At 35.9% G+C, this 19,386-nt stretch overlaps 2 protein-coding genes and 1 pseudogene across 2 annotated transcripts; 2 read left to right on the plus strand and 1 right to left on the minus strand.

The window, feature by feature from the left end:
• The first annotated feature begins 2,350 nt into the window (after window positions 1-2,350).
• LOC130051943 (uncharacterized) lies at window positions 2,351-4,790 on the plus strand. The gene is made up of 2 exons (XM_056155282.1): window positions 2,351-3,948; window positions 4,509-4,790. Exon 1 carries the CDS (start codon window positions 2,598-2,600, stop codon window positions 3,417-3,419), a length of 822 nt encoding a protein of 273 aa, XP_056011257.1. The 5' UTR covers window positions 2,351-2,597; the 3' UTR covers window positions 3,420-3,948; window positions 4,509-4,790.
• A 2,555-nt stretch (window positions 4,791-7,345) lies between these two features.
• Window positions 7,346-8,792, plus strand: LOC125681729 (acetylcholine receptor subunit alpha-type acr-16-like; annotated as a pseudogene).
• Window positions 8,793-17,002: 8,210 nt separating this feature from the next.
• On the minus strand, window positions 17,003-18,573 carry LOC125681724 (acetylcholine receptor subunit alpha-like). Its single transcript, XM_048921928.2, has one exon. The coding sequence runs from the start codon at window positions 18,440-18,442 to the stop codon at window positions 17,213-17,215; it is 1,230 nt and encodes a 409-aa protein (XP_048777885.2). The 5' UTR covers window positions 18,443-18,573; the 3' UTR covers window positions 17,003-17,212.
• Window positions 18,574-19,386: the final 813 nt, after the last annotated feature.

Consider the following 19,386-nt stretch of genomic DNA (forward strand, 5'->3'; position numbering starts at 1 on the left):
TATTGAGCATAGGTGTCACTAAGTATTCAACGTCATGACAAACGGGATGGCTTCAGCTTCTCCATCGTCAACGTCACATATTTATGTAGCAATACTCCGACATCACCTGTGTATGATGCTTTTATCTCTCAGCTGATTCGATACACAATATCGTGTTCTGTGTCTGATCAAGTCTTAAATCAATTTATACCTAGCCTCATAAAGATAATGGATCATGGTCAACAGTGGATGATTAAACCTCCTAGACACCCCCTTCCACCTCTAATTTTTCGAGGAGCCCGTGTTCATGCAGGGGTAACAAATTTAAGAATTTCGATGAAGTGTTCGTTGCTTATTATTTGTTGATGTCCAAGAGTAAAGCAATGTTTCGAAAATTACATTAATTTTAATGGTTTTGGCCCAACCCCTTAGGCTCTAGGGAGGCAGGATCCATTAAGTACACGGAATTTGCTTTCCTTCATTCATAAATGATATATTATAGGATTAAACATTCTTTTTGAAGAATTTCTCGATGTGTAAACTCCGGACATTTTACTCACAAACTGAATAAATGTCCGGAGTTTACACATCGAGAAATTCTTCAAAAAGAATGTTTGATTCTTATAATTCCAATTCATTCACTTTATTAAAAATTGCAAAAATTTGAATAGTTTCCCCGCACTATGTTATTTGTTTTCAGGCGTGTATAAATACATCGCGTTTTCGGATTTATTGATGTATAAACTCTTGTTCAGCTTTATTTTTGTCCAATCAAAACAATTGTAATAAATAACATTGGAATTACACTAAATTAAGTTTAAATTGATTTAGCCATTCCAGAGAATACTAAGCAAATTGAAAATGTTCAAAAGTTTACCACCGACACCTGACGACGGACAAAAACAGATAGCAATATGTCACGACTCGGATGACCTAAAACACAATCTTCAAATTCGAAACAGAAGAATTCGAGATGCACAGACATATGAGCCGTTCCAAGCAACCCCCTCCCTTATGACGTTCACATAAATTTTACATCACAATGCATTTACGCGACGTCATTTTTCACGGAAGAAAATCCTCACAGACTACATGTGACGGCGAGTGAAAGTGGAATGTTACGATAAAATGGACGAGCTTGAGGTAATGTTATCTACTGTGTTCCTTTACGGGAAAATATGTATGCAAAAATGAAAAACGGAAAATACAGTACATTTAAACAACGTAAAACATCAACACAATCGGCGTGCGTTAATCTCGTTAAGTATGCCGCCCGATGTTCTCCATACATTATAACAACCTGTCGTATAAAACCTTTAAGGCTTATATTCGAAATTTCCATTTTTTGTTTCTTCTTGTATAATATTGATAACATTTAGAATAATAACATGAGGTAAACTATAGTTTCTCACTGTATCAACAAGATGCAGACTAATCATTACTTTACAGCACTCCTATAGCAGTGTGTTGTTCTGTACTCAAATCTCAAATACCCGGGTTTTCATCCTGAAATTGTTGTAATTTCTGTTTCTCCAAGTAGAATATCCCATGTTTCCAATTCTAGTTAAATAATCCATGAGGTTGTTACAGATGTACTATGTATTTACTGTGAAAAGCGCATGCAAATTTAAATCCGTTCAGATCGGAAAGTTTGTTGTCATCTGACGCCGGAGAAAAAAATGTATGGCGCGCTGTAGGAGAACAAAATACGTAAAGCATAGTTTAGATTGGGATATTTTTTTTTACATCCTACTAGCCTCATTGCTGAAATAAGCTCTATTTTAGAATGTATTTTGATATTGAATTTAAATGATATTAATTTTGTTTTTTGTGCATGTAAATAATGATGGAAAAAAAATTGTGCGTGTTTTATTTATTCCATTGTCAACCAAAACATTTTTCAACATTCAAGCTTTATTATTACAATTTTCTTTTCGTATAGTTATACAATATTTCACAGAGTGCAACCTTGAACAGATCTATTAGACAATTCCTTTCTAGAAAAGAATAAAAATTGTTAATTATAAACACCCACATGATTTATCTTACTGTTTAATAGCAGTGCCACATACAGTTGGGAACTTTTTTGGATTTCAATTTGATATACTGGTTAAAGTTGTGCACAAAAGTAGAATACTTTTTTAAAAACTTCAAATCAATTAAAAGTGATTGTAAGGTTCTTTGATCCCCAGCCAGCTAAACTTAAAAAATATGAGCATACTTTCCCCTAGTGTTGTCTGTTCGTCATACTTTAAATATATATATTAAATGAAAACCAAAAGCAATTCTACTATGGTATCCAAACTTTTTATTAAGTTATAGCAGTATTGCAACTAAGTTCTAATTTAAAAAATATAGAAAAGTAAGGAAATGTAGTTTAAATAAAATGGGCCGGATTCACCGTTTTACGAATGAGCTAAATACGCTGCAGATAATTACCCAGTACTAAGAACACTATTATAATTCTACTCATAATTTTATATAAACGCCGAATTTTATTATGAAGAAAGAGTTTCCGAATTTAGAGATATCAAACCTTGCTGATGTTTTGGAATTGTTAATGAAATATATTTAGTATATATGTATTTTTGTTTTTAAATTGAATCGTAACAAATGAAATGTGTGATCATGATAGAATAAAGCTTGACGTTCTTCCCTTTACTTCATCGTTTCAGGAATTGAACAGGTTACTAGAGGAGCACTTTGGAACAAATCATGTCGCACCCCTCAATTTAGATGAAGAAAACCCAGATTCAACTGACAGTGACTTAGATACCAGTAATGACATACCAGTAGCTCAAGAGGTCTCTAGTCTACCAGAAAAGGATATCGAGAAGCTGACATCAGGATGTGCTTGCGCCAAAAAATGTGTTGAAAGGTTAGACAGAAAGACTGTAGTAGAACATATCCAGAATGTAAGAGAACTTTCCAAGTGTGAAAAGGATATCTATATCATGGGAGCTCTCAAGGTTAACGGATCTACAGCAACAAAGAGTCAAAAGGAAATCAAGAGACATCGATTTTGTTATTGTTTCAATGGATCTGAAATTTGTGTCGCTGCTTTTCGAATCATTTATGATATTGGTGAGGACATGCTGAAGAACATTGCGAAACATGTTTTGAACAATGGCATCACACCCCGCATTCATGGAAATACTGGAAAAAGAGCCCCAAATGCTTTTGATTTTGAAGAATATAAACGAGTAAAAACCTTTATTACTACTTATGCAGATGACTACGGGCTTCCACAACCTGCTGCACCACGAGGGAGAGATGAGGATCCACCTACATACCAGCTGCCAGCTTCACACTTAAAGAAACATGTTTATGAGCTATACAAAGCAGCACCACATGATACATTTGTGGGTTTATCAGTTTTTTACGATATTTGGAAAAAACTTTGTCCCTCACATCAAAATCAGCATACTTTGTCAAAATAGATCACGTTCCGTTACAGCATCGATTTCTAATAAATCACACCCCTCGTCATCTTCGGAATATTGTCGTTATCGCGTTATCGAATGAGCTGTAGAGAAAAATATACAGAAAACAAATACACGCATATTTAGACTTTAGGAGAAGGTAAAATACTACAAATTTAGACAAATAAGAAAATCCTGGTTTTTTTCTATAAATGCTTGTCCGAGTATCTGTCTGTCACTTGCATGTAAATGGAAAATACTTTTAGTTGGTTGTTTGTTTTACGTCCAGTCGAGAATATTTTACTCATATCAAGAGTCATCAGCTGTATGTGAAGTACCACAATTTTTGAAATTGACATTGCGGTCAGGGCCGCAGCAGTGAGGATTTGTTAATGTGCCAACGCCTGCCATGACCGGTAGAACAAGCTTGTGTGTATTGAATCTGTTAAGATACATAAACACCATATGCAGGCGATAATGGAAAATTGCTACATAAATATGGGAGGTTGACGACGGAGAAGCTGAAATAATCCCGCTTGTCATATAGGTGAGTTATTAGTTTGCCGTTAACTTCCATGTTCAATAAATTACCTAAGTTCGAAGCAGATGTGGAAGACGGTGTGGTGTATTTAATTTCGAGTTCACTGGGGCATATATAATCGACATATGAATGAAATTGATTATTGTTAATAAGATTTAACCACTTGAGGTTAAATCCATTTATCAAAGGGAAACGTATATTGATTTGCTGTTCGTTCATGATTCTATACATTCTGAGATTATTTGATTTTGTATCTACTTGTTTTCCCTCGTTCTGCTACATTGACGATAACAAGTCGTTACCGGGGTTTTTAGTGCTGCCCGTAACTGTCAGGCTGTTAGCTCCTATGACGTCATATTGTGCTTTCGTCACATTCATCTGGAAAAAATTTACCCTCCCTCCCATATCCCCTCTTTCTCGGGGGGGGGGGGGGGGGGGGGGGTCTGACACTTTAATAGTCGTGTACATAATTTTGTAGACTGGTCGATGATTATCATTCTGTTTGATTACATGTATTTCTTTCCTACAGGTACTGCTGTTTCGTTTACTTTTGATTTATATTACAGGTCAAGTCAAACCGGAATGTTTTCATCAATGACTCCAAATCGTCATGGCTGCTGACAACGTTTCCATATGTTGACAGCATTTTGGCTTACCAGTAGTGCTTCTATCTTAACTTTACACGAATTAACATTTTCAATTTTCTATTATGGATTAGGTGAGCAAGCAATCTGAGCATCTGCTCCCAGGGTTAAAATATTTTGCTTGTTTTTAGGGATGCTCTCTAAGGCAAGAATTGATGCCTAGCTCCCACATTTATAAGCAGCCATGGCCAATCATCGCCAATAAACTTACAAAATATAAGTTGCGTAGTCATCATTGCATTGGGTGATTCCCCATATTTATTTTCTGCATTTCATCTTTGATAATAGATAAAACCTCGTCGATATACGTGCATATGTTTCTAAATGTTGAGTTGAAGTCCACACCAAGATATTTTTTCTTTTCACGTGGAAACTTTTGAATAAATTTTGCCTTATAACAATATGAAAACAGGTCAGTAACAAAAGAACACAATTCGTGCCCATTGGAATTCCAAAGGACTGTTGGAAAACCCAAGACTACGAAGACATCGTCAATACAAAATAGAGAGTCGAGCAAACACACAGATATACCAGAGGTGGGATCAGGTGTCCAGGAGGAGTAAGAATCCCCTGTCGACCGGTCACACCCGCCGTGAGCCCTATATCTTGATCAGATAAACAGAGTTATCCGTTGTCAAAATTAGTGTGTCAAGAACGGCCTAACAATCGGCATGAAACACGTCAGACAGCATTTGACCCAATAATAGGTTGTATTAGCAATCTAGATCGTTAAAACGACCATAGAATTTGCGAAATGCTGATTTTAAACGAGACTGTTGGAACCCCTGCACCATCAACTTGCTTGTCAGTAGCCTACTTCGATTTAAAAACTGACCATACGTAGAACAAGCTCTTGCCTAACGAATCAGTTGAGAGATGCAAACAGCATATGCAGGTGATACTGGAATATTGCTACATAAATAAGGGAAAATACTATGATATGATCATTTTTGATAATCTTTGACGTTGACCTTTTATGTAAAGGTCAAATAATAGAATCTTGGGTTAGACCTTTGATATTTGGTGTACTATGATAAGCCAATCTAATTATATCGTGGAGGAGCGGATATACAAGTCTAATTTTAATTAGATTGTATGATAAGCTTGAGCGTTTCGCGTGCCATTTTATGACATTTGGCCTTGACCTTTTATGTGAAGGTCAAATAATTTTTTTCATCCATTTTTGTTGTCCGGATCTTAACGTTTTTGTCTTTTGACATTAGGGACTGCCTTTGATGTTTGGTATGTGGGTACACCATGACAAGAAAGTGTGTCATGTGCCATTTTTTATTACCCTTGACCTTGATCTTTTATGTAAAGGTCAAAAATAGAATTTTTGAAGAATGCTTTTGTCCGGATCATAATTGTTTTTGTACATTTGACAGGCCTTTGATATTGGTATGATTGCAAGTTTAATTTACTATCATATAATCACAACATTGTTGCTTGTTTGAAGCTCATATTTATATAGGCGAATGTTATGTACCGCAAGTCTTAATTATACACTTTAAAGACGATCCCTAAAAATGTTTTTAAAAACCATGGAAATTGGAAGGGGGACATCAATTATAGTGTGCTTGAACAGTTCTTTCTAGTTTTGACTAACTTTCTCTTGTTCATATTTACCTTTAGCGCTTGCTATAATTTTATTTTATGGCCTGAATTTCCAAACTTGTTTTTACTACTTAAAGTAATAGTGATGGCACTATTCGCTCAGTTTTAAAATTACCCATTTAAAGGATGAAAGTGAAAATAGACGAAAATAAAACTGGTGCTCCATATACTCTAAAGACGTCCCTCAGAATCAAAAGGGTAGGCTTATGCATACATTGCACGCTGCCCGGGACTATATTAAAGTAAGTATACTTCGAAAGTTGTATATTCCCCCAAATTAGTCAAGTACGTTTTAAGTATTAGATAATATCTATCTTCAATGTTAATGAACTATATCAATCAGTACACAATATTTGCATGTTGTTGTCAATGCAATTTATGGTGAAAAAAAATATTTATTAACAGTGGCATGTAAAGTTGGTAAATATGTATTAAAACGAGCCGATAAAAAGTTTACTTTGAAATTTTCAATATCTTTTTTTTTTTTTTTATATCGAATGACCTAATTTGTGACTTAATGAAGGCGATGACGTGATATTTAGGGTCCTTTGATAAAATCGAAGTCTGTAGAAATCTAATTATCACCACTAACGAAGTTCATCAGGGATAAATACTTTATAAATCAATTAAAGCTCAGCTTCATTTATTCTCTTCTCAATATCAGATACCATTAATATCCACTGTACGGAACATTTGATGTGAGAATAAGAAATAGCCCGGGTCAATAACACATTGTCAAGCTATCTTTCCCTTTGAATATAATTTCTGAAGTATTTGCCAATGTTTAGGACAAATATTGAACCCAAGAAACAAAGATTTTAAAGACAAAGAATAATAATCATTGTGTTGCACACAACTGGTCAACTACATTGACGTTATCAAAGGAAAATAGAAGAAAGCTAATTAGCTCAATACGTCAGTTTTGATGAGAAGCTTCTTCGCTGGGACAATTGGTAATGAACACGATACAGAAAATCAAGTTTTGCAAATTCTAACATTCTTAGGAAAAATCTTGAATTACCTACAATGAAACCAAACAAAATTGATTCTTTCTACTTGACAAAAATTATGACAATTGTTTAATCTTTTTGACATGCAAAATAAAGAACAGACAAACACAAGGGTAGTTTAAAAGTAATCCCTTTCTCGTCCTTTAAGAGGATAAGTACCTAAAGTATTCATTCATTTCTAAATCACATAGAAAGCGAACACAAGGCACCTACCCTCTGTGGAAGATTTCAAAACCCCATTTAGTCTGAGTTCGAGGATGAATAGTCTGGTAGTTTTTCTTCTGTGCTGTGTACCTGTGGCTCTGTGTTACAGCATAGCTCAGGAAACCCAGCTTCACACGGATTTATTTACGGGCTATCAGAAGGCAATACGCCCCGGGGCAGACCGAACGAAAGCGTTGTCCATCACAGTGGACTTTTGGTTAATTAGCTTAAAGGAATTTAGTGAAGAAGATAGCAAACTTGCCGTTATTGGAGCTTTTAAGTTCTCATGGGAGGATAATCGCTTGATATGGGATAAAAGATTGTATAGCGGTGATCTGCAGGATACATCGGTTCTACAGGAGACTATTTGGGTTTCACTAACATCATCAATCTGAACTGTTTTGACAACATGAATCCATTGGACTCTAACTCAATGAGTGTCAGAGTTTATGGCAGTGGTCTTGTCTTGTGGCTTCCTCCTCTTCTCGTTGAGAGTACTTGTGAGGCCGACGTGACGTATTATCCGTTTGGTTCTCAAACCTGCGTCATCCGGTACTAACCACCGGATCTGAATCTCTCCCCCCGGGTCCTCTGAGGTTGACCTCATGCAATATGAGCAGAATAATCTTTGGGACATTACACGCCCCAGCCTTTCCACTATGGTTAACTCCTATGGTTTTCAAGAACTCCATATACAGCTCCAAATGAAAAGACGTTCCAGTTACTACATCGCCGGCCTTATTTTGCCGATTTGTCTGATGAGTTTTCTGCAGGTCATGGTCTACATCCTCCCTGAAGAATCTGGAGAACGAATCGGTTTCTCCATCACCGTGCTGTTGGTTGTATCAGTTTTCCTTACTATTATCCAGGAAAATCTCCCAGAAGCTTCTGAACCAAGCGTCTCTCTTTTAGCATATAAACTCTTAGGTGACGTCCTTACAGGAGCTTTAATTACAACATCAGCTATATTTGGTTCCGTTGTAACCGAAAAATCACCACCAGAGGACGCTGTGAATGACTCCGATGATGACGTCATTTCCTGGAGTGATGTAGGAAAGTGTTATGATAAATGCTGTATTTCCTTCTTTACGTTATGTCTTGCTATGAATAACATTGTCCTCATGATAATAATCAGTATACGTTAAAACGATTCGACACGTGAGAAATTATATCTAAATGATTTGATTGAAAATTTAAACACATGAGAAAAGGCGATAAACGAAAAATAATAAGGCTCATTCAATTCATAGCGTACTTTACATTCCAATAGACAAAGAGAGGATAGCGTACTTTATATTCCAATAGACAGAGAGGATACCTTACTTTATATTCCAATAGACAGAGAGAGGATATCGTACGGTCACTACTTTAAATTCCAATAAACAGGGAGGATAGCGTACTTTATATTCCAATAGACAGAGAGGACATCTTACTTTATATTCCAATAGACAGAGAGGATAAATGACTTGAGAGAGAGAGAGAGAGAGAGAGAGAGAGAGAGAGAGATGATAGCTGACTTTATATTCCAATAGACAGAGAGAGGATAACTGACTTTATATTCCAATATACAGAGAGGATATTTTGCTTTATATTTCAATAGACAGAGATAATAGGTTTATATTCCAATAGACAGAGAGAGGATAGTTTAATTTATATTCCAATAGACAGAGAGAGAATATCGTACTTTATATTCCAATAGACAGAGAGAGAATTGCTTAGTTTATATACCAATAGACAGAGAGAGAGAATTGATTACTTTATATTCCAATAGTCAGAGAGAATAGAGTACTTTATGTTCCAATAGTCAGAGAGAGAATAACGTACTTTTGATTACGATAGGCAGAGAGGATATGGTACTTTATATTCCAATAGACATAGAGGATATCTTACTTTATATTCCAATAGACAGAGAGGATATCTTACTTTATATTTCAATAGACAGAGAGGATAGCTTTATATTCCAATAGACATAGAGAGAGGATAGTTTACTTTATATTCCAATAGACAGAGAGAGAGAGAGAGGATAACTGACTTTATATTCCAATAGACAGATAGAGGATAGCGCACTTTATATTCCAATAGACAGAGAGGATATCTTACTTTATATTCCAATAGACAGAGAGGATATCTTACTTTATATTTCAATAGACAGAGAGGATAGCTTTATATTCCAATAGACAGAGAGAGGGGGTAGTTTACTTTATATTCCAATAGACAGAGAGAGAGAGAGAGGATAGCTGATTTTATATTCCAATAGACAAAGAGGGGATAACTGACTTTATATTCCAATAGTCAGAGAGAGAGAAGATAGTTGACTTTATATTCCAATAGACAGAGAGAGAGAGGATAGCTGACTTTATATTCCAATAGACAGAGAGGATAGCTGACTTTATATCCAATAGACAGAGAGAGGATAGCTGACTTTATATCCAATAGACAGAGAGTTGATAGCTGACTTTATATTCCAATAGTCTGAGAGGATAGCTTACTTTATATCCAATAGGCAGAGAGAGGATATCGTACTTTATATTCCAATAGTCAGAGAGGATAGCTGACTTTATATTTCAATAGACAAAGAGGATAGTTTTACATTCCAATAGACAGAGAGAGAGAGAGAGAAAGAGAAAGAGAGAGAGAGAGAGAGAGAGAGAGAGAGAGAGAGAATAACTGACTTTATATTCCAATAGACAGAGAGAGGATAGCTGACTTTATATTCCAATAGACAGAGAGAGGATAACTGACTTTATATTCCAATAGTCAGAGAGAATAGAGTACTTTATGTTCCAGTAGACAGAGAGAATAGCGTACTTTATGTTCCAATAGTCAGAGAGAGAATAGCCTACTTCATATTCCAATAGACAGAGAGAGGATAGCGTACTTTATATTCCAATAGTCAGAGAGGATAGCGTACTTTATATTCCAATAGACAGAGAGAATAGCTTACTTTATGCCCCAATAATCAGAGAGAGAATAGCCTACTTTATATTCCAATAAACAGAGAGAGGATAGCGTACTTTATATTCCAATAGTCAGAGAGGATAGCGTACTTTATATTCCAATAGACAGAGAGAAGATATCGTACTTTATATCCAATAGACAAAGAGAGAATAACTGACATTATATTCCAATAGACAGAGATAATAACTTATTGTATATTCCAATCGACAAACAGAATAGCTTACTTTATATTCCAATAGACAGAGATAGGATGGCATACTTTATATTCCAATAGACAGAGAGGATACGTTACTTTACAGTCCAATAGACAGAGAGAGAATAGCTTACTTTATATTCCAATAGACAGAGAGAGAATAGCGTACTTTATAATCCAATAGTCAGAGAGGATATCATACTTTATATTCCAAAGGACAGAGAGAGGATAGCTGACTTTATATTCCAATAGACAGAGATGATAGCTGACTTTACATTCCAATAGACAGAGAGGATACCTTACCTTATATTCCAATAGACAGAGCGAGAGAGAGAGAATAGCGTACTTTATATTCCAATAGACAGAGAGAATAGCTTACTTTATATTCCAATAGTTAGAGAGAGAATAGCGTACTTTATATTCAAAAAGACAGAGAGATGATATCGTACTTTATATTCCAATAGACAGAGATATAATTGTTGACTTCACATTCCAATAGACAAAGAGGATATCGTACTTTATATTCCAATAGAGAGAGGGGGGATAGCGTACTCTATATCCAATAGAGAAAGAGAAAAAATAGCGTATTTTTTATTCCAATAGACAGAGAGAATAGCTAACTTTATATTCCAATAGTCAGAGAGAGAATAGCGTACTTTATATTCCAAGAGACAGAGTGAGGATAGCTTACTTTATATTCCAATAGAAGGAAAGGATAGCGTACTTTATATTCCAATAGACAGAGAGACGATATCGTACTTTATACTCCAATAGACAGAGAGGATAGCTGACTTTATATTCCAATAGACACAGAGATAATAACGTACTTTATATTCGAATAGACAGAGGATACCTTACTTTATATTCCAATAGACAGAGGATACCTTACTTTATATTCCAATAGACAGAGATGATAGCTCACTTTACTTTCCAATAGACAGATAGGATATCGTACTTTATATTCCAATAGAGAGAGAGAGAAAGAGAATATCGTACTTTATATTCCAATAGTCAGAGAGAATAGCGTACTTTATATTCAAATAGAGAGATGATATCGTACTTTATATTCCAATAGACAGAGAGAGAATAACGTACTTTATATTCCAATAGAGAGAGGGGATACCTTAATTTATAATTCAATAGACAGAGAGGATAGCTGACTTTACATTCCAATAGACAGAGAGGATATCGTACTTTATATTCCAATAGACAGAGGGAGAGAAAAGCGTACGTTATATTCCAATAGACAGAGAAAGAATAGCGTACTTTATATTCCAATAGACAGAGAGAAGATAGCGTACGTTATATTCCAATAGACAGAGAGAAGATAGCGTACTTTATATTCCAATAGACAGAGAGAGAGAGAATAGAGTATTTTATATTCCAATAGACAGAGAGAAGATAGCGTACGTTATATTCCAATAGACAGAGAGAAGATAGCGTACGTTATATTCCAATAGACAGAGAGAAGATAGCGTACGTTATATTCCAATAGACAGAGAGAAGATAGCGTACTTAATATTCCAATAGACAGAGAAAATAGCTTACTTTATATTCCAATAGACAGGGAGGATAGCTGACTTTATATTCCAATAGACAGAGAGAGAATAGCTGACTTTATATTCCAGTTGACAGAGAGGATAGCTGACTTTACATTGCAATAGACAGAGAGAGGATATCTTACTTTATATTCCAATAGAGAGAGAGAGAGAGAGAGAGAGAGAGAGAGAGAGAGAGAGAGAGAGAGAGAGAATATCGTACTTTATATTCCAATAGACAGAGATAATAGCTTACTTTATATCCCAATATTCAAGTAGATAGAGAGATGATATCGTACTTTATATTCCAATAGACAGAGAGAGAATAGCGTACTTTGTATTTTCCTGACTCATTTGTAATAAACAGAGAGAATAGCTTTATATTCCAAAAGACAGAGAGAGTAACTTACTTTATATTCCAATAGACAGAGAGAGTAGCTTACTTTATGTTCCAATAGACAGAGAGAGGATAGCGTACTTTATATTCCAATAGTCAGAGAGGATAGCTTGTTTTGTGATGCATATTTTATTCAGAGGTGTGAAATCACAGGAAAAAAAAAATTACGAATGAGATTTGTATAAAATTAAACTCATTTCCAGCGCACTGAATAGAAAATGGAAAGTTCACTTGCATTTTATCTCCGTCAACATGTCAATTGATGATACATAAACACGAGAATTAGCTATTAAAATGCATGTTTGTTGACCCTCAAACTAATTATGTCAGTATGCTTATTCTGCCATAGACAAGATGAAGTCTGCAGATAGCTACCCTCCTTTTAATGTTGAACAGGTGCAAGTGAAAGTGAAAGTGGTAAAAGGCTACAAACAAAACAAAACAATCATAAGTTCACAATCATGACACACATCAATATACAATGTATATAACATGCCAATACATGCATGGTATCCTCCAAATGAAATATAAAGTCATCTGATATCTAATTAATTCAGTATCAAATATTGAGATGAATGACACACATAGCAGAAGGTAACTTATGCTGATACAACTATGACACTAATGGTGAACCGTAGAATGTAGGAATTGAATAAATCAGTAATATTTACAAGAATCAAGTATGTATTGCAACAATACCATCAATTACTTATGACTTAAAGATAATTAAGCTGACTCTTGACTAAACACATGTTGCATGCGTATGATTGACACAACTCAATTCGATCTGCAATAATGTGCAAATGTAAACAATAGATCATAATTGAAAATACAAATATATCAGCACGATAAGTACAAATGATTTACAAATAAATGTAAATACTTACACCGTGGCGAACCAAAAAGAAAAGATGAATACACAGAATGCTCTAAACATTGCTGGCGCGAAGAAAAAACGTGCGTTAACTCAAAATACAAAAGAGTTCCATCCTCTCTTATATAATTAACTCGTACATATGTAATTCGTATAGAAAGAGAATGTTTCGCAAGTGGATTCAAACATATGACAGGACAATGCTAGTCAGTTATAAAAATAAACAATGATATGACCCTCAATAAATAATGATATGCCCCTCAAATTAATTATGTCGAGATGTTAATCATTATATAATCAATTGTATATTGTATCAATATGCTAATCAATGATGCCAACACCTTACTTCGGTATATCAATATGTTTGTCAATTGCCAAAACAATAGCCGATGGTTTAAAACTGCTAGGTGTATCAACATGTTGGTCAACCTTGACAACATGCTAATCAACTATATCATCACGCTAGTCAGTTATATCATCATACTGGACTTTTGCGAGAAGGGCTGATTTTTTACAGTCAACGGCTGACTTTGACACAACCATAATATTCGGAAACCTTTTCATGACATATCTGTACATACATGAATAAGTGATGAACCGATGCATTGTACAGAAATGTTAGTTGTCCAAAGAGTACCGAGTTGTCCCGGTTCATCTCCATACTCGTACTGTTTCTGGAACAGTAAAGTCTATGTGACCTAATTTCGCCATAGATTCCTCCTGCACCCCCGCTCCCGTGGGGATCCGGGTTAGAATAGGTCCTCAGTACCCCTTGCTTGTCGTAGAAGGCGACTAAATAGGGAGGTCCTTCGGATGATACCGCAAAAACAGCAGGTGTGGCATGATAAAGATCCCTCCTGCTGAAATCCCATAAGCGCCGAGCATAGGCCTAAATTTTGAAGTCCTTCACCGGCAGTGGTGACGTCTCTATATGAGTGAAATATTCTCGAGAGGGACGTTCAACAATATTCAAATAAATCCTGCAACCTCGGAGCCTTAAGGATGGAGCAAAAATTGATCAAAGTTAAAGCATCTTCCTTATAACCTCACAGGGCTCACGGCGGGTGTGACCGGTCGATAGGGGATGCTTACTCCTCCTAGGCACCTGTAATTACGAATTGTCGGTACGCTTAGCATGCACTGTGTTGTGATTAAATAAACCTGTATAACGACTTCATACATTTTTATGATAAAAGAAAACGCAAAGCTCGTGCATAATAAACTTACATGTACATTTAATTTATCATGTTGCGATGACTTTTGTAAAGTTTGAACATGAATCAATTTATCTGTGCGAGTTAGGATTTTACACCTGTAATGTATGTATGCATGCAAAAATGAAATGAATTGTTTTTATTTTTTGATAATTGTCAGATAAATGAAAGAAGTTCAGGCGGTTTAAAACCTAACAGGCGTACTATAATAATATTGTAACGTACAGTGATCTGAACACGCTCACCGTTGCTTAGAGAAATACTACAATATCACTAGAAACGCTACATGTGGCTCTCTAGCGAAGTAGTAGAAATTCCTTACAAACTGTTCGCTACACTTCCTACGCTCAGGAAAGCTTCGTTCCAAAGCTTAGCATGGATCTTCTCCGATTGTTTGGCACCTCTTCGGCAAAGACATCCGCCCTTCACGATGATAACCACCGTTGTCCCCGGACGAAACCCCGTCCGTACATGAACACAAAGTCCCAGAAATACTCTATCGGAAGTAGGTCTCCCACCACACATCAGTCACTACCCTGCCATGATTTTGTAACGTGCAGTGGTTTGAACACGCTCGCCTTTGCTTTTGCGTGATCAAGAGAAATCACCAAAAAAAAAAAAAAAAAAGCCAGCTGAAGAGCGAGGCAGTAGAAGTTCCCTGTATAAATGCTAACAAGTCGATATTACATATATTTAACGATATTGTGCTTCCATACCATACGCAGGTTTACGTTGATTGTGAAAGTCAGCCCTTCTCGCAAAAGTCCACTAGTCAATTATATCATCATGTGAGTCAATTATACCATATTAGTCAATTATATCATCATGTGAGTCAATTATATCATCAAGTGAGTCAATTATATCATCATGTGAGTCAATTATATCATCAAGTGAGTCAATTATATCATCAAGTGAGTCAATTATATCATCATGTGAGTCAATTATATCATCATGTGAGTCAATTATATCATACTAGTCAATTATAGTCTTTTGATTCAGTACAATAAAAATGTGAAGATTACGAACAGTGACCAATCTAAAAAAAACTATCATGAAGAATAACTAAGTAATAATAGAGCAAACACGGACCCCTGGACACACCAGAGGTGGGATCAAGTGTTTAGGGAGAGTAAACATACCCTATCGACCGGTCACACTTGCCATGAGCCCCATATTTTGATCAGGTAAACGGAATAATATGTAATTAAAATCAGTTTGTAAAACACGGCCTGGCAATTGGTATGGAATACGTCTGACAGCCTTCGCCATAATGGCATGTTGTAACTGAAATTTACGAAAGCCCAGAAGGCCCTTTCGACATTCAGATTTTGAATCTCGAATGGGCTTTCGTGCAAATTAGATCGTTATAATAACGACCATATAATTTAAGAAATGCTGACTTTGAAAGAGACTGTTGATGCCTTACGAACTTATTTGTTAGTTGCCTATCTCGATTATTAAATACATAACAAGCTCTCGCGCATCCAACCAACTGTGAGACATACCGGTAAATACCATATGAAGTTGATGAATGGAATATTGCTAAAAACATTGGAAGTTGACAATAAAAAGCTGTTTGTTTAAAATTTGAGTTGTTAGTGTTCCGTTAATGTCCATGTTCAATAAACCTCCAAATGGACCTCGCATGAAAATATAGTGATCTTTCATTTCATGCTAGGACTATATTCACTAGGGATTGACATTCTCAAAAGGCTATATACATGTATGTGTATTGTCTTCGTTCTTGCACAATATCATTCCAGTTAGAATATCATGAACTCATATCCTAAATTGGATCAAACTAATTGCATGTGCAGATGTTTTAGTCTGAAGAGTTTTTCAAAAATGGGATCCAAGTTTAAGTTTTATGAATTCTATTCAAATCTAAATTGTGGAATGTAAAACCATTATTTCCCTAACACAAATATACCCACAAAACTACATCCTACACGAACAACAGATAGGTGCCTATAATCCTACACGAACAACAGATAGGTGCATAAAATCCTTCACGGACAAGAGGTAGGTGCATAGAATCCTACACGAACAGGATATAGGTGCCTAAAATCCTACAAGAGCAAGATAGGTGCATAAAATCTTTCACGAACAAGAGATAGCTGCATTAACTTTTGATTTTAACCTGCTTCTACATAAACCTAGGAAGTGATTGTTCCTTCGTCAAGCGCTCAGCATTTAGAAGTGAGAATCACAGGTATTTCGGATATGACCTTAACAACGGTGGGGGTGCCCCGTGTCCCGGCAAGCGCTGGCACGTTAAAGAGCCCACGCTGCTACCACCAGACCTTGATACTAAATTTCTGGTACTTCACCTACATCAGGTGTCGTCTCAATATGAGTGAAAAAATTATTGCCAGACGTAGAGCAAAAAAAAAAAAAATTAAAAAAAAAAAAAAAAAAAAAAATAATACAACAAACAAACCTACTTAGTTTTCATCAATTCATTTGAATGCTAATTTGCATATATTACCATATAAATGTAAAGCATTGATCACAATTTTTGAGATGAGAAAAGATTTAAGGATACATAAAAAATGTCTCTGTTGGACAAATAACTTCATATAGAAAAGCAGCTTTTAAAAATGGTCGAAGTTCCACTCAAATTATCATGAACCGATGACTGCCATCATCACAAGATATAGTAAATTATTTGAAACCAATAAAACAAGGAAAAAAAATAAAAACAATCTGTCGAAAGCTAACCCGACATCGTTCCAAGTGACAGTCCATGTGACGTCACTGCCCGCGTCATCGTTTACACATTCTACTGCAGATTTCCCCGTATCCCCATACTTTTCTATTGAAACTGTAGATATTTTACGTTTACGACACATCATCACGCCGCGTGTAAAACTCTTCAATCTGGCGGGAATCTCCTTGTCGTCTGTTTTATGGTAGAAATTCATCCCAAATACCACGGCTATCATCATAGCACAACCAAGTAACATGTCGACCAAAAGTTTGTAAGTTAAATACGATACATTCGGTTCTGATGCCTCGGGTAGCTTGTCTTGTATTATTGTGAGAAAAACAGCGACAGCCAGTAAAACGGTGATAGAAAATCCCATTCTCTCTCCGGACTCCACGGGCAAGGCGAACACTAAAATCTGAAGAAAGTTCATGAAACAGATAGGTAGAATTAACCCGGCGATGTAATACGCGGTCCTTCGCTTCATGTTGATTTCCAGTTGAAGTTCCTCAAAATGATACACGTTGACGTGATAATATAGACGAGTGCTTGTGATAGACCACAATCCATTCTCCTCGTACAACAACATGTCAAATGTAGAAGATTTTGGCCTAAGAATAATATCTGACGGGTTTAGAGCGGGAACATAAAATTTCAATGTGCACGTCTGCGAATCAAACGGGTAATAAGTAACGTCAGCATCACAAGTGGCTTCATAAAGGTCAGGAGATGAACATGAAACTTCTCCTTTAGAGGATACTTCGCAAGACATTCCATCTAATAGTACCTTTCTAAATTTATCGTATGGATTCATCAAAACCAGAAAAGGTACCCAAATATCAGATATAAAGAGTGTTGTATCGTACAGGTCTCCACCATAGTTGGTAGGGTTCCATGCGAGTCGGGAATCTGTCCATTCAAGACTAAGTGATCCCACAATACCAATTTTACTTAGTCCTTCCGAGAATTCCTTCAAACTCGTCAGATAGAATTTGATATCGATTTGCAGGGGGGTCGTTCTGTCGATTCCTGGCCTTACCCTTCGGTCGTACCCCGTGGTAAGGTTTGTGTGAAGCTGTGTCTGATCCTGTATGGTATATCCGTTCACACAGCAGAAATAACATAAAACGACCAACAAGCCTCTCATGTTTGTATTGTGGTATCTTCCAGTTGCTGTGGATATCTCAGAAACATCATGTTTTTTAAATAGATTTGTTTATCGTGTATATTTAGATACATCCGACTGGAAGGGAGCTTTAAAGCATGACAAAAGTTTCGTTTGACTCTCCTCGGCCAATTTAGAATTTCGATGTATTTTACATTAACATATGATGTCTCTTAAGTAAATGCCCTATATCTTGTTATTGATAGAGGACGTTTTCCACTGTAAATACTGAGTATTTTAGTAAAATAGTATTTGTCATCCATGGGAATATAAACAAAATAAAAACTGCCTGTCCCTTTCAATTTTCTATCAGTGTTAAATCTTTTACATGTACAGTATTCTTTTGGAAACAGTCCGACTCTACAAAGATTTAGTGACTGATTCACGCGGGAAAATATTTATTTATTTAAAAAGAAATCCATTTTCAAACACAGCGACTATATTAAACGAGCTTTCACTGTTCCGAAGTAGGAAATCCGCTGTCCATTGCCAGTCATGTGAGGAAATCACGGCTTCGTTTTATCCAATATGAATCAAAAGTGATACGCAAAACACAACAAAGGTTAAAGAACCCAGTGTTGAAATGTAACGAGATTTTAATAAGGTTATCAATAGACATCAGAATGCATAACTGAAATCCAGTGATCGTGAAATATCTGCAAGGTAGTCCTGTATAACACCACCTTGTATGATAGGTAATTCAATACTGTATCATAACCGACACCTCTATTTATGATGTTGAGTTGGCTGGTATTGGAAATCAATTTACAGAATTACAAGGTGATTCGACAAAGCCCGACGTTGAGCTGTCTAGGACGATATTTAGTTACAGGTATCTTTAAAGGTACCAATAAACAAAATTTAATTGCTATCAAACTAACATGGTTAATGTATCTATAGCAGCGGTGTATAACTAATTAAGTAAT

The sequence above is a fragment of the Ostrea edulis genome, chromosome 2 (genome assembly GCF_947568905.1).
Source record: "Ostrea edulis chromosome 2, xbOstEdul1.1, whole genome shotgun sequence".
NCBI lineage: Eukaryota > Metazoa > Mollusca > Bivalvia > Ostreida > Ostreidae > Ostrea > Ostrea edulis.

Excerpts from the sequence above, each read along its gene's own strand:
- LOC130051943 (XM_056155282.1), top strand. The coding sequence starts at position 2,598 with ATGTGTGATCATGATAGAATAAAGCTTGACGTTCTTCCCTTTACTTCA.
- LOC125681724 (XM_048921928.2), bottom strand. The coding sequence starts at position 18,442 with ATGAGAGGCTTGTTGGTCGTTTTATGTTATTTCTGCTGTGTGAACGGA.